The sequence below is a fragment of the Carcharodon carcharias genome, chromosome 13 (assembly GCF_017639515.1).
Source record: "Carcharodon carcharias isolate sCarCar2 chromosome 13, sCarCar2.pri, whole genome shotgun sequence".
Lineage (NCBI taxonomy): Eukaryota > Metazoa > Chordata > Chondrichthyes > Lamniformes > Lamnidae > Carcharodon > Carcharodon carcharias.
The window spans coordinates 44,936,714-44,951,432 of NC_054479.1; the positions used below are offsets into that span (position 1 = coordinate 44,936,714).

At 40.1% G+C, this 14,719-nt stretch overlaps 1 protein-coding gene across 3 annotated transcripts in view; it reads left to right on the forward strand.

Moving 5' to 3' along the window:
• The first annotated feature begins 249 nt into the window (after window positions 1-249).
• vsig10 (V-set and immunoglobulin domain containing 10) overlaps window positions 250-14,719 on the forward strand; it is a 31,162-nt gene continuing 16,692 nt past the window's right edge. For 2 of the 3 annotated variants that reach the window (XM_041201987.1, XM_041201989.1), the window contains exons 1-6: window positions 250-383; window positions 8,617-8,901; window positions 10,782-11,063; window positions 12,384-12,668; window positions 12,851-12,958; window positions 14,636-14,648. In XM_041201987.1, coding sequence (XP_041057921.1) covers window positions 314-383; window positions 8,617-8,901; window positions 10,782-11,063; window positions 12,384-12,668; window positions 12,851-12,958; window positions 14,636-14,648 — 1,043 coding nt within the window. In that variant the 5' untranslated portion in view covers window positions 250-313. Of the gene's footprint in view, window positions 384-4,207; window positions 4,453-8,616; window positions 8,902-10,781; window positions 11,064-12,383; window positions 12,669-12,850; window positions 12,959-14,635; window positions 14,649-14,719 lie in introns of all 3 variants that reach the window. The other variant, XM_041201988.1, reaches the window with a different exon arrangement.

Below are 14,719 nucleotides of genomic sequence, written 5' to 3' on the forward strand. Positions count from 1 at the left end.
TTGGATTTGGACTTCAGCCATAGTTGTTTCTGTGTCACTTCGGTGTCGTTTATGAAGTGTTTCTAATCGTCCCCCCGCCCCCAACACTAACCTGCATTCACGAAACAGTGGAACTTTTCTGGAAGTGAGGCAGGGAATGGCAGCAGACCTTATTTACCGAGGCCGAGAGGGAGGGTCTTCTATCGCGGCTCTCGAGCTCGGTTTACCTGTGCCGACAGGTGCGCTGGGCTGAGGTGTGTCGCGCGTGCGCACACGCGCCAGCAGGAAGTGCTAAAGGTTATTGTCCTCGGCCGAAAGTTGTTCAACCAGCACAATGGGCTGCAGCAATTGTTTGCAGCTCGCTGCTATGCTCGGTCTAACCTTTTGTGCAATGGTCGATGCAGGTAGGGCTTTTTAATAGCTCATTTTACAATTTAACTAATCGAACACTCGATGTGTTTTTGAAGAGTTTTTTGTATGTGTGTTTTTTTTCCTGTTGTGAAACGAGTCTGGGTTCGACATGTTTATGCAGGATGTTTTGCATTTTTTACTTGCCCTGCTCCAAGACATTATTTTCACTTCTTTGGGTTTTATTTTAGTTAAAACAGCATTGATAAGAATGCTTTACTGACAGCGGGTCAGTTGTATTTATCGTCACTGGTAGCAGCTTGGGACTTTTATTTTGGAGTTAAGGTGGATATTGGTAATGTTAGAGATACAACCATCTCGCATTGATAAAATGTAACTTGTCATTGTAACGTGTCGCTTTTAATTGTATTTAAAACCCTAAGAAGTTCCACCGCCCTTTCTCCGTTAAAGGTTTAATAGTGCACACTGCTGTGACGGCCTAATTGTATCCTAATCCTGATGCGCCTTTGCCATCCCTCCATGTGGGTGGACGTTACAGGCAAAATATGTTCGACTTTTTTTTCCTCCTTGGTGTGTTTGATCAGATGCAGTGATTTAGATTTCCCTGATCACGCAAGGTAGATTCACCCATCCAAGGCGTTACTTATACCACCCATCTAAATAGTTCTGGAGTTTCTACCACCACTATTCCATCTGGAAGTTTATTCTGTATGTTGATGGTATGAAGAAGAGCTTCCTGACATTTGATATAAAAATAGCCTTGTTAAGCTTAAACTTGTGTCGCTAGGTTATGTTCCCACGGTTTCATTCTTGTAGTATTTTCAGTTTTTTTTTAAACGTGCGACTTTTTTGATTTCTCAGTAAAATTGCCTTTCCCAACTGATCAGCTTGAGCATCTCCACTCAAATCCCTTAGACTGGGGTTCATCCTCGTCTCAATTTCTCTGCTCCTCTCACCCATTCTAATCTGTCTCTCTCTGAACTTACTGAATGGAGTGTTCTCTCAGGTCCAACCCCAACGTTGTCATCAAACCCGCTGACAAGGGTGGTGCTGTTGTCTGGTGCGCTGACCTCTACCTCGCGGAGGCTGAGCGTCAACTCGCAGACACTTCCTCCTACATCTCCCAGGACCATGACCCCACTACTGAACATCAAGCCATTGTTTAAAAACAAAAAAACTGCGGATGCTGGAAATCCAAAACAAAAACAGAATTACCTGGAAAAACTCGGCAGGTCTGACAGCATCGGCGGAGAAGAAAAGAGTTGACGTTTCGAGTCCTCATGACCCTTCGACAGAACTTGAGTTCGAGTCCAAGAAAGAGTTGAAATATAAGCTGGTTTAAGGTGTGTGGGGCCCACACACCTTAAACCAGCTTATATTTCAACTCTTTCTTGGACTCGAACTCAAGTTCTGTCGATGGGTCATGAGGACTCGAAACGTCAACTCTTTTCTTCTCCGCCGATGCTGCCAGACCTGCTGAGTTTTTCCAGGTAATTCTGTTTTTGATCAAGCCATTGTCTCCAGGACTGTCACTGACCTCATCTCCTCTGGAGATCTTCCTCCCACAGCTTCCAACCTGATAGTCACCCAACCTCGCACAGCCCGCTTCTACCTCCTACCCAAAATCCACAAACAGAACTGTCCCGGTAGACCGATTGTGTCAGCCTGCTTCTGCCCCACAGAACTCATTTCTCGTTATCTAGACTCCCTTCTCTCTCCCCTTGTCCGGTCCCTTCCCACCTACATCCATGATTCCTCTGACACCTTACGTCACATCAACAATTTCCAGTTCCCTGGCCCCAACCGCTTCCTCTTCACCATGGACGTCCAATCCCTCTACATCTCCATCCCCCACCAAGATGGTCTGAGGGCCCTTAGCTTCTTCCTCGAACAGAGGCCCGAACAATCCCCATCCACCACTGCTCTGCTATGTCTGGATGAACTTGTTCTCACACTGAACAATTTCTCCTTTAAATCCTCTCACTTGCTCCAAATAAAAGGTGTGGCTATGGGTACCCGCATGGGCACCAGCTATGCCTGTCTCTTTATGGGGTATGTGGAACATTCCTTGTTCCAGTCCTACTCCAGCCCCCTTCCACAACTCTTTCTCCGGTACATCGATGATTACTTCGGTGCTGCTTTGTGCTCTCGTCCAGACCTGGAAAAATTTATTAATTTTGCTTCCGATCTCCACCCCTCCATCATTTTCACATGGTCCATCTCTGACACGTCCCTTCCCTTCCTTGACCTCTCTGTCTCAATCTTTGGTGATAGACTGTCCACCAATATCCATTACAAGCCGACCAACTCCCACAGCTACCTCGACTACAGCTCATCAGACCCCGCTTCCTGTAAGGACTCCATCCCATTCTCTCAGTTCCTTCACCTCTGTCACATCAGTTCTGATGATGCTACCTTCAAAAACAGTTCCTCTGACATGTCCTCCTTCTTCCTTAACCGAGGTTTTCCACCCACGGTTGTTGACAGGGTCTTCAACTGTGTCCGGCCCATCTCCCGCACGTCTGCCCTCACGCCTTCTCCTCCCTCCCAGAAACATGATAGGGTCCCCCTTGTCCTCACTTATCAACCCACCAGCCTCCACATTCAAAGGATCATCCTCCGCCATTTCTGCCAATTCCAGCATGATGCCACCACCAAACACATCTTCCCTTCACCCCCCTCGGCGGCATTCCGTAGGGATCGTTCCCTCTGGGACCCCCTGATCCACTCCTCCATCACCCCCTACTCTTCAACCCCCACCTATGGCACCTCCCCATGCCCACGCAAAAGATGCAACACCTGCCCCTTCACTTCCTCTCTCCTCACCATCCAAGGGCCCAAACACTCCTTTCAAGTGAAGCAGCATTTCACTTGCATTTCCTCCAACTTAGTCTATTGCATTCGTTGCTCCCAATGCAGTCTCCTCTACATTGGAGAGACCAAACGTAAACTGGGTGACTGCTTTGCAGAACACCTACGGTCTGTTCACAAGAATGACCCAAACCTCCCTGTCGCTTGCCATTTTAACACTCCACCCTGCTCTCTTGCCCACATGTCTGTCCTTGGCTTGCTGCATTGTTCCAGTGAAGCCCAATGCAAACTGGAGGAACAGCACCTCATCTTCCGACTAGGCACTTTACAGCCTTCCAGACTGAATATTGAATTCAACAACTTTACATCATGAACTCCCTCCTCCATCCCCTTTCTGTTTCTTCCCCCTTCCTTTTGTTTTTTCCAATAATTTATATAGATTTCTCTTTTCTCACCTATTTCCATTATTTCTAAATCTTTTATGCCCCGCTAGTCTTTCCACCCCACCCCCACCAGAGCTGTAACTCTTTCGAGTACAAACACGTTTCCATCTGTTTCAGATGAAGTTACATTGTTTGCCATTGTGAGATTTGAACTCTTGATCTTGGGGTTACAAACCCAGTACCATAACCACTTGGCCATTTAGGCCAAGCCCCCACCAGAGCTGTACCTTGAGTGCCCTACCATCCATTCTTAATTAGCACATTCGTTAGATAATATCACTACCTTCAACACCTGTGTTCTTTTGTTCTTTTGTCTGTGACATCTTTTGACCATCTGCTCCTATCACTGCTTGTTTGTCCCTACAACCACACCACTCCCCCCACCCCCCCCCCCACAACTTCTCTTCCCCCACCTCCCCCACCTTAAACCAGCTTATATTTCACCCCTCTCCTTATATTCACTCAGTTCTGTGGAAGGGTCATGAGGACTCGAAACGTCAACTCTTTTCTTCTCTGCCGATGCTGCCAGACCTGCTGAGTTTTTCCAGGTAATTCTGTATTTGTTTTGGATTGCCAGCTTCCGCAGTTTTTTTGTTTTTTTTCAGCCTAGTGGATCTCTTTACTGCTCCCAGCCCTTGAATGTCTCCTGCTGACCAGAATCAGATGCGGTATTCACAGTGTGGGTCAAAGCGTGGGCCAAAGCGTGGGCTTGAGTAAAACACTAAAAAGTTTATTACCTGCTCTGCTCGTACTCAAAATGCTGGAAATCGGAACTAAAAGCAGAAAATGCTGGAATCGTTTAGCAGATCAAGCAACATCTTTGGAGAGAGAAACAGAGTTAGCATTTCAGGTCCCAGAAACTCATTAATACTCTGAACACCGTGGTCTATGAGTTTTGTTGATTTGCATTTGTTGGCCATATTTAACATTGAGACATACTCTTGTGTCTTTTTCAACTTCATCCTTAGTTATTTCAACAGTCTCTGAAGTATGCTTGTTATTTTTAACTTCCTCTCTGTAGTACTTTACATTTTATCTGCACTAAATTTCATCAGCTTTTCTACCCACATATATATATATATTTTATCCAACTCGTTCTGTGCTTTGAGGTGGTACTTCTGATTCCATTGCTGCTCCTATTTTGATGAATGCAAATTTAACCACTGCTTGGGTCAAAGTCACAATTCAATAGGAAACCGTAGTGGTCCCTGTAGTGAATATAAAGGTGCCCAATTCCCTACCTTCCCACTTGTGGCATAACTTTCTAATGAGCATTGGTTGTCTTCTACTCTCTAACGATTTTTAATCCATTCCCATGGGTTTGCCCTGAACAAACCAGAAATATCCAGATTCACGTTCTGGTCTGTGCTGAATTGTTGTCCTTGGCTATGGCAGTAGCAAGGCAGTAATTCTTTTCCATTGGAAAAGGAAGGGTGGCTGGATTCCCCAGTCTCGTATCTGTCACCATCTCCATTCTTTGTGTGTGTATGTTTGTGTGTGACCACACTATCTTTGGCCTCTCACATAATTACAACAGATTCCTAATGCAAACTAATAGAACAATAGCTCACATTTGTCCTGTAACCTCTCGCCCAAACATTAACATCTCTGAATTCAATTGTTGGCTTTTTTGCTCTTTTTTTTTTAACCAGCAAAGGTTTCTGTGGAGTGACGTCAGGTGCTCTGTTGTCTAATGAGAAGGAAATTTTTTTTATTGTTTTATGGCAACAGCATCTGTGGAAGGCAGCAATAGGAAGGGTGGTGGGTGAGAATGGGAAGGACCTGTACCCTCCGTGTTGACCTGTTTTGACTGTTTTTCTTTTCAAAGCTCAAGGGCTTGCTGTATTTTACCAGCAGTTTCTGTTTTAATTTCAACCCTGATTGATAGACTTTATTTTTCATCCTTCCCTCGCTCTCACCTCCCCCTCACATAGGCCTTCACTATCTTAGCTGTTCACATATTCTTTATTTATTTCTTTAATAGCTTTAACCCTTATTTCCATTGTTTTACTGAAATGCTGAGATCATCCCACTGATTTTTCGTTGTTTTGACATTTTTTTTACTTTCCCCCTATTTCCTGATCCTATGAATATGCTTTCTCGCTTCTTCTCTTCTTCAGCTCTGAAGAGGGACCAGGCTAAATTGTTGACTGGCCTCTACACAGATACTGACTGACCTGTACGTTTCCAGCCTTCTGTCTTTGTTTGATTTTGAACATTTCCAATATTAAAAATACTTGTAAATAAGTAACTTGGGCTTAATATTAGTGAGTATCCATTCCTTTTTATTATGTACACCAGGGGTTCTCAACGTTTTGACTTTTGAGACTCCCTCTTTTATGTCCTAAAGATCCCATGGACTCCCCACCCCTGCAACACAAGTATTGTTTTCTGTTAAACAAGTGTTTTATTATTTTTGTTTTGTTTACAACTTGACCACAATATCTTCAAGTCTTTCCATTTCTTGAGCTGAGATTCTGCCTTATCTTCACATTTCAATTGACCAGAGACATCTCACATAATTATCCTTCCAATATGACAATTCTTTGTACCAAGTGAGCATTCTTTTAAAAATGCATATACCTGTGCCGTATGAGTATGGTGCTGGACACAATTCTGTTTCAGGAGACAGTAACTCAATTGTTGGTGGGGTGCTGGGTGAGGTAGAGTGAAACCACACTCGGAATGGAACCAAGGAGAAATTAAAGCTCAAAGAAAATATGGGCTGGGATTTTATGGCCCCTTTGCGGCATGTTTTCCCAGCTGATGCGGCCAGCCATATAAATCTCCATTCAGTTCAGCGGGAATGTAAAATCCTGGTCATGGAATACTTTGCCAACTGATTTGATGCACATGCTTATGTTACTGGGAAAGCAAGAGATGAAGCTGTAAGTCGTTCTCTCGGTCTCAGTCTCTCTCTCTTTCTCTCTTAGTCTCACATTGGTATCAATTATCAATGCCATTTCTTCAATCAAAGACTCAACATCTTATCTTCTTACTCTACTCCATCCTCTTCCCCTTCTAGGGTCCCTCTTTGTATGCTGCGTCCAAATGGCAACACCTTTGCACGTGTGAACTGACTTATTTTTTTTCTCTCCCTTCTCTCTCTCTCTCCTCCCTCCACTCTTCAAGCAAAGCTTGTGTGGACACACACCCTGCCTCTGAATCACTCTCTTTGAATTAATTGACAAGGCATGTCAGCCACCACAAGTCCAGACTCAAATTCTGATTGGCCTATCATCAGGTCAATCTCTCTTGTTCTATACATAATTTTTTTTAAAACCTCTTGAAATCGTCTCGTGGACTCTTGGGGGAATGTGGACCTTGGTTGAAAACCCATGATGTGCACAACAAGTGTACATATCCTTGGACAAGCTAAGAATTGTTAACTATGTTGCTGCTCAGTTCACTGATTTTTTTTAAGAAAATGTAAAATCTGGTATACAAGAAAGTAGGCGCTGATGTCATCAACAACAAATATTAAGCAAGACCGGTAAATCTGAGATTTAACACAACCCCATTTAAACACTGAAGTTGTTTATGAACAGAAATGAGATCTGAATTTTAATCCCAATCTCTCTAACTTCTTATAGACCATATGTGGTTTGCACTATGCATAGACTTTTCCCAAATTTCAACATTCTGAGTATATAAACATAAGCATAGGACTGCAATTTTGCCCTTAATCACTTGGGGCAGAATATTGCCGTCGGTGTTTGGGGGTGGGCCAGACACACTGATGTGTAAAATGATGCAAGATGGTGTCAGGCGTGCGCCCTGATGTCATCGCTCATCGTTTCGATATTGTGTTCGGCGGACACACGCCAGAGGCGGCTACATGCCCGCCGAACTGTCAATGGCCTATTAAGGTCATTAAGAAAGCAATTTACCTCATTAACAATGCTGTCCATCCAACCCTAAGGTTGGCGGGCAGGCAAAGAGTCCAAGCGTCCTTCGGCCCAAGCATCCACAGGCGGGATGAGGCTTCCTGAAGGTTTTATAAAATTAATAAATTTTTGTAAATTCCACAAACATGTCCCAGCTCATGTGACACTGTCACATGAGGGGACATGTTTAAATAATTTTTTACTTTATTATGTAAAAAATTATTATCTGATTAATCTCCCTGAGGCAGCTCCATGCTAGCTGTGCTCTTTCGCGCACATCCGGGCGCACTGGCAGCACGCTACCAGACGCGCATTACGCTGGGTGGGCCTTAATTGGCCACCCACATAAAATGGCGGTGTGCAGCCAATCGCAGGCGGCAATCGGCTGCCCGCTCCCACCCAGCGTGCCTGACATAGGTAAGACTCTACCCTTGATATCCATCAGGTTTGTTCCGAAAACTAATTTAACATAGCAGTTTACCTTACTGAGTCCTGACAGATTCTGTTGTAAAGGTGACGTTCCTATTGTCGTAACACAGCTGATTTGATCAAATGATCCAATGATGTGATTGGTAATCTTGGTAAGGAATCACTCCATTCTTCTTGCTTTAAAGCAAAGCATCAAAATAAACTACTGGGGGGGTAGGGGGAGTGTTGAATGTTGTAAGTTTTTTAAACAAACTAACCGGCCATCCCTTTGACCTTGCCATCTCCATGTGATCTCATTAGTCCTCTCATTTCAATTATAGATAAAGCCGTCTCTAATCACTTCCTTGTATCATTCACCATCCATATCCTCCGTCTGCATCCAACCCTGGAAAAAGCTATCCCTTAATTCACTTACAACCACACTTTCAAAATCCAACTATCAAGTCTTCGGCCCTCCATTCACCACAACATTTCTGCAGCTAATGATTTTCTTAACCACATCTTTTATGCCTTTAATCATAGAAAGTTCACAACACCAACCAAGTTTGTTTACCCCACTTTAGTGAGGGGAGTGACAAGACCCTGTCTGTCAAAGAATGAAAATGTGTATTTATCTACATTCACAGTTAGCATTTACTGCTATTACCATTGTTGTGTTGCTTTCCTTTCTGGCTAAAATGTGCTTTTTGCACTTGCAGATGATGGTGAGAAATTTACTATTGCCATTAGTCCTGGAGAAGAATTGCCAAATAATACAATGTACATAATCAAACACAAAAATGTTTCCTTCAGCTGCTCAAGCACATCACAACAAAAGCTGAACATATCGTGGATCTTTGTTCGTCCAGATTCAAATCGGGAAGTTTTTACATTTGTTGAGGGGAACCATACAGAATTTACACTTTTCAATATAGATTATGACAACCAGGGGAATTATACCTGCTTAAAAAACTTCAGTGATACCAAGGAAGTTCTCGTCTATTGTAAGTTACTTTTGCCCTTACTTTGTAATATAAGATAACTTTTGTCTATTGTAAGATAACTTTTACTAGTGATAAATAGAGTATGATTTTTCGGAAAGTTCTGGAAATTAGAACTAGTTAAATGCAAGTATTGTTATATTAATTGATTGCTTTTGCCATTTCAAGCTGTCACATTCCTTATCAGTAAGCACTTCATTAATGTAAGAAAAGATCTAAAAAAGAAAACAATCAATTTTATTAAATTTTTGACTTTGCATGAGAGCTGAATTCTAAATAATGCCACTTTAGATCAGTTCCTGTATTAAGGAATTACATAAATCCTTTGTTTAAATCACCTGAGTGATACCCTTTGTTGAGAGTCACTGCAGGTATGTGGGAATCTGAAGTCAGTGGAGAATTATGTCTGGGAGGTCCCTAGCATCCTTCTCTTACTCAAATACTTTTGAACTTGAATCACCTTGAAGCAAGCTGTGAGGTTGCAGAGGCTTCAGGCAGGTGGCTGAATAAGAGACTAAATACTGGGAGGGAGGAGCCCTAATCAAAACATTAAAAAAAAACTATCCATATAATGGCTGCGATTGGTACAAAATAAGCAGTCAGATCCTTTAAAAATGATACCAACGTTAAATTATGGAGTACATTTGCATAAATTTAGTTTATATTCCTCTGAGTTTAGTATGTTGATGAGTGATTTAATTGAGGTATATAGTATGATAAAGGAATTCAATAAGATAAAAAGAGTGAAACTGTTTCCTGTGATAAGCAGAATTCTAGAATTAAAACTTGATCATTTAGGAGTGAAATAAGGAAGCACCTTTTCACACACAGGGCAGTGCCAATCTGAAACACTCCCTCCCAAAATGCTTTGGGTGTTGTCAAGTGAAATTTTCAAAACTGAAGTTCATGGATTTTTGTTGAGCAATGGTATCGAGGACAATGTTCCGTTCAGGCTGTTCCCAGGCTGCACAGCAACCTGACAGGCCCCACATAAACGTCGGCCCCTAGAAGTTCCCATGCAAGAAAAACAAATAGCCCATGCACTCAAAAGAAATTAGAGGGTGGATTGATCAAGGGATATGGATCAAAGGTGGAATTCCCTCCCTAACATCTGCCTTTCATCTCTTTTAAGACACTCCTTAAAACCTATGTCTAGGGCGAAGCTTTGATCATCTTATGTGGCTCTGTGTCAAGTTTTATTTGATAATTCTCCTGTGAAACACCTTAGGACACTTTACTACATTCATGGTGCTATATGAATGCAAGTTATAGCCTTGAATAATGGGAGACCTGAAGAAATACAAGGTTCCTTTTTAAACAAAATCCCATAGTAGCCATGTTGACTTAATTGATATCTTGAACACCGATGCATCGTATGCTGTTAACTAACAAATGGAAAGAAGCAATTTTAAGTTTTGATAAAAGGCTGTGTAAATAGTGATTAAAAATACTACCAATTGAATTCAGAATTTTTATGAACCTAAAAGAGGGACAAGCTGCAGACATAGCTGCAAAATTTAACTATGTCAACTACTTTCATAAAGAGGCAGCTAAAGGGTTTAACAACCTGGTTGTTTTTATAGTGCTGAATGCTATACAAACATCAGTTCAGGTAATTAGAGAATATTGAAAAGAAAAGGTTCCAAAATAGAGGCAAATGCATCGAAATGTGAAATTTCTCTATTGGAAAGAACCCAGAAGGAAAATCAAAAGCAACTCAGGATGAAATCATTTAGTCCACAGGACTAAAAGGTTCTAGGGGAAGGTGCAATACTGTTCTTGAAAGCCTATAGCCTTTTCATTCAGCAAACTACATATACGCAAAGTATTATGAATATGACCTGTTGTTTGTATGCTTTGACATTTTAATGTTCATTTTTCAGATCCACCACAGGGGCCTCCAGTCTGCCATGCAGAATTTTCTAATAACTATGTGCAGCTGTTTTGTTCTTGGACTAAAGGATATCCCTATCCCACATTTGCTTGGTCAAGTGAGAATCAGGACCTTGGACCTGATGATCACCCATATGGACTACCAGGGTCAAATGATACCATGATACTACAAGTTAAAGGATCAGAAATACATGATGGTCAAATGTTTAAATGTGTGGCTTATCACATTGCATATGAACAACGGATGGAACAATCGTGCTCTTTGACACTAAGTAAAATTTTGTTCAATGTGCCATTAGAAGCAGAAAAATGTAATGAGAAGTTAGTAGTACAATGCTTTGGTTAATTGTTTTTTGAAAAACAAGTTAATATATTTTGTAATGGTAAAAGTAAATTATTTTAGTAGTGTTTGACCAAATCCCTGATAAAACATTATGTAGCTGATATATCTCAACAGCACCCTTCACATGGAATGGGAAGAGTAAAGTACAAAACTGAGGACCTCCAGGCCACTGCCCAGATACATGTTTTTGCTTTGGTGTTGAAGCTATTATGAATGAATGGAAGTTTTTATTTAATTACTGAGAGAAGTTATTCACCATTTCTAATACACAATGTGACCAGTATTTTTCTGGATGTGTAATATGCTGTGTCACAGTAAACTGAATGTAAAAGCCAATCAGTCATTAAGAATAATTTAAAGCATCAATGAAGTGCCCAGATATCAAGCTACTGTCTCTTACCTAATTTTATATGAAGCAACCTTCTGTCTTTAAAGCAGATGGCCTAATTGAGGTGGAAACTGAATATTTTACATATGTGCTCTGAAACAGTGGCAAAACAGAGGCAAATCATATTTATAAAATTCATTTTCTTTGTTTATTTAGCTGAAGTCAAATATTTAAAAGTAACTGAAAGTTTCTCCCATTTAGCTCTGTTTGCATTATGGCTGTTAACCAAAAAAATCTTTAAAATTCACTTTACTTAAGTCTTCTATGATATTGAGGACAGCTGAAGTTTATCATATCACATTAATTCTAGCAAAATCATGTGAGGCCAAAATTAGAACTCTTGCTGACTCTTTTTATATAAAAACTTAATGTTAATCAATATTATCTTATTTGCTGTGTCTACATTCCTGAAGTTGAACATAATCAATTACTAGATGCAGTTTATTAACATAGACTCCTCTTACAGTCCACATTCACTTACACTGCCCTGTTTATCCCTGATTATATATTCATCTATAGCAAGCAAATGACACTTAACCATTATAAAGCAAATGTTTTAAAATGTTTGTCTTAAAATTTACAGTAGTTGAGTTTCAGCAAATGCTAGTTGTTTTTTTAAAGAATAACATGCACTCTTTCATGTCTTCATTTCATATTTTTAGGAGTTGATTTTCACAATTGGAGAGACAAAAATATTAAACTTGAGATTACACTTTTTTTCCCACTTTCCCTCCGTCCCAAAAATAGTTTCACAAATCCTGATAATGAGTCAATTAAGATGTAACTAGCTTAATATTTTAGTAAGAAAGATTGCAATATGTTTTGGGTGTTGAATGGAACATAACTCTGGTTTCGTTTCAGAGGCTCCGCTTCCTGAGTCACAACCTCTTGTAGCTGGATACATAGGGAAGAATACATCTTTGACCTGTCACAGTAAGGAAGGAAATCCACCTCCCATATTAACGTGGTGGAGAAACGACGAGACTGAAATTTTCTCCAGCAGCAAATATGTAATCTCACAAGAAGGTGTTGTTTCAAGCTTAACAATATTGATGTCCTCAAAAGAGCAGGATGAAGGAAGATACATTTGCAAGAGTGAAAATCCTCTGGGGATTAAAGAAGTAGAAATCTGGGTCTCATTTAACAGTGAGTTAATTACTGGAACTTTTTATTTTCAGATCAACAATTTAGGTTCGTGCTATAAGTTACATTGCTCATAGAATAGAATTATTTTATAAAAACTTGCACTTTTTAAAATAAAAGTCATTTTGTAGCCACTGCCAACCTGTCACTGATTTCTTTTGTGTGTTCTTCCTCTACACAAACAGCTAAAATCCTTTCTGGACTAGTTGGAGGAATTACTGTCTTTTTACTTCTAAGTGCTGCAGCAATTCTTGGGGTTGTTCTGCATAGGAACTGGGACAAGTTAATTACCAGTAAGTATTGAGCACAGCCATTAAGTTCAACAGCAATTCTTCAGTACTGCATTGGAATAATTATTACAGTGGAATTTCAGTAAAATGTAACTGTGTGTGAAATTTTCTTACCAGAACCAGTTGAACTGGAATATTCAGCATGACAATTTATTAATGTTATCCTTCTAAGTTTATCATGTTTAGGGAGACCATTCTGAGCTTGTATCATTTACAGGTGCTTTTACATTACCTCATTAAGTGTAGCACTTCTCTTCCTGGCTTTTTATACATTTCAGTAAGGTGTTAGTCTTTTGTGCTTTGCGGTATAATGCAAAGGATGACATTGGTGACTATTTATGTTCTTTATGTTAAAGTTTTAGTTTTAAATATATTTCAGGACATTAGTTTTTCTCTGACAATTGTACTTTAAAGCCTTACATATACCTGTCTCCCATTTCATATCATATGGCTGTTATCAGGCTCAAACTGTAAATCAGCAACTCGCCTCTGTTTTAATAATAGGGTCTACACTTGCATGTTTAAGAAAGAGGGGCAATGATATAAGAAGCTTGTTTCTTTGGTTCTCTAATGGTATTGGTGCTTGCACAGTCTTGGGGTATGGGAGACAAACTTCCCATTTACTGCAGCTAATAGTCTTGCCTGATCACAGTACTTTCTGCCATTAGTGCCCTTTGATGTGTAGTGAAATACTGATAATGGGAGCAATTTGAAGTATAAACACTTTACAACCATATAGTAATATAATGTTGAAACATTGTTTTGGTATCAAAAATATTAGTTTTAGATTTTTTTTAACACATTGATATCAAAATGCTAAAAGAAACTGGGAATATTACATTCAATTATTATGTTGATTGTAATTGTGAATACTACAAAGTAGTGAAATATAATTGCAGCAAGAATTTCTTTAGGTTTGACCACTGTTTCACACCCCCACATCCCAAGCCCCATCAATCAATCTGCAAGAACCGTATACGCCAATGAAGTTTTGTTAAGAGTTTTAGATCACATTGTGCTTTGCGACTGCTGTTCATGTTTTATCAGGACACAAGGTCTGTTGGAATAGATTAACTTCTCAATTTTTCCACCTTCCAAACTGATGTGTTTAGCAGTAGTGAGGCACTCTTGTGAATCGTCCAAGGACAACAGAAATTTGTTAACTGTGACAGCCAGCTTTAGCGATAGTCCCTATAAGCGGCCAATCAGGAATAGGAACAGCCTTTCTCTTTTCTGGACCATCAAAATACCTGTTCATTTACAAGTATTCATTTTAGCTTGATAACCTATTTTGTTAATCATTGTGTTGTTAGCCTTCCAATAAGTAATCTGACAGCTAATACAATTTTACTGGGGCTTGTCCCAGTATGGAAAACAGTTCCTGTAATGTTTGCACAAATCCCAAATTTTGTCAGTTCTTGGCCCCACTGTGAAGACAAGTACTTAAGTCACAGGGATGGGCACAGTCCATCTAACCAGGTTATTGCATTTCTTCTTTTTATTTGATGAGAAATGGAAATCAAATCTACAAGCAATTAGTTTTCTCTGAAGATCTTGTTCATTTAACCATTAATAAGCTGATAGATTTCTCTCCCATAATTTTGAACTGCACTGTGAAGTATTGATATTTTGCTTTGGACACCATCACTGCTAAACTTATGATTTTTACTTTTTTTTCAGGAAGACATTTTTGGTAAGTAAAACTGACCAGGATTGAAATCTTTCCTATAGGTTAAATTACTTAATATAATTGAAACTACTTGC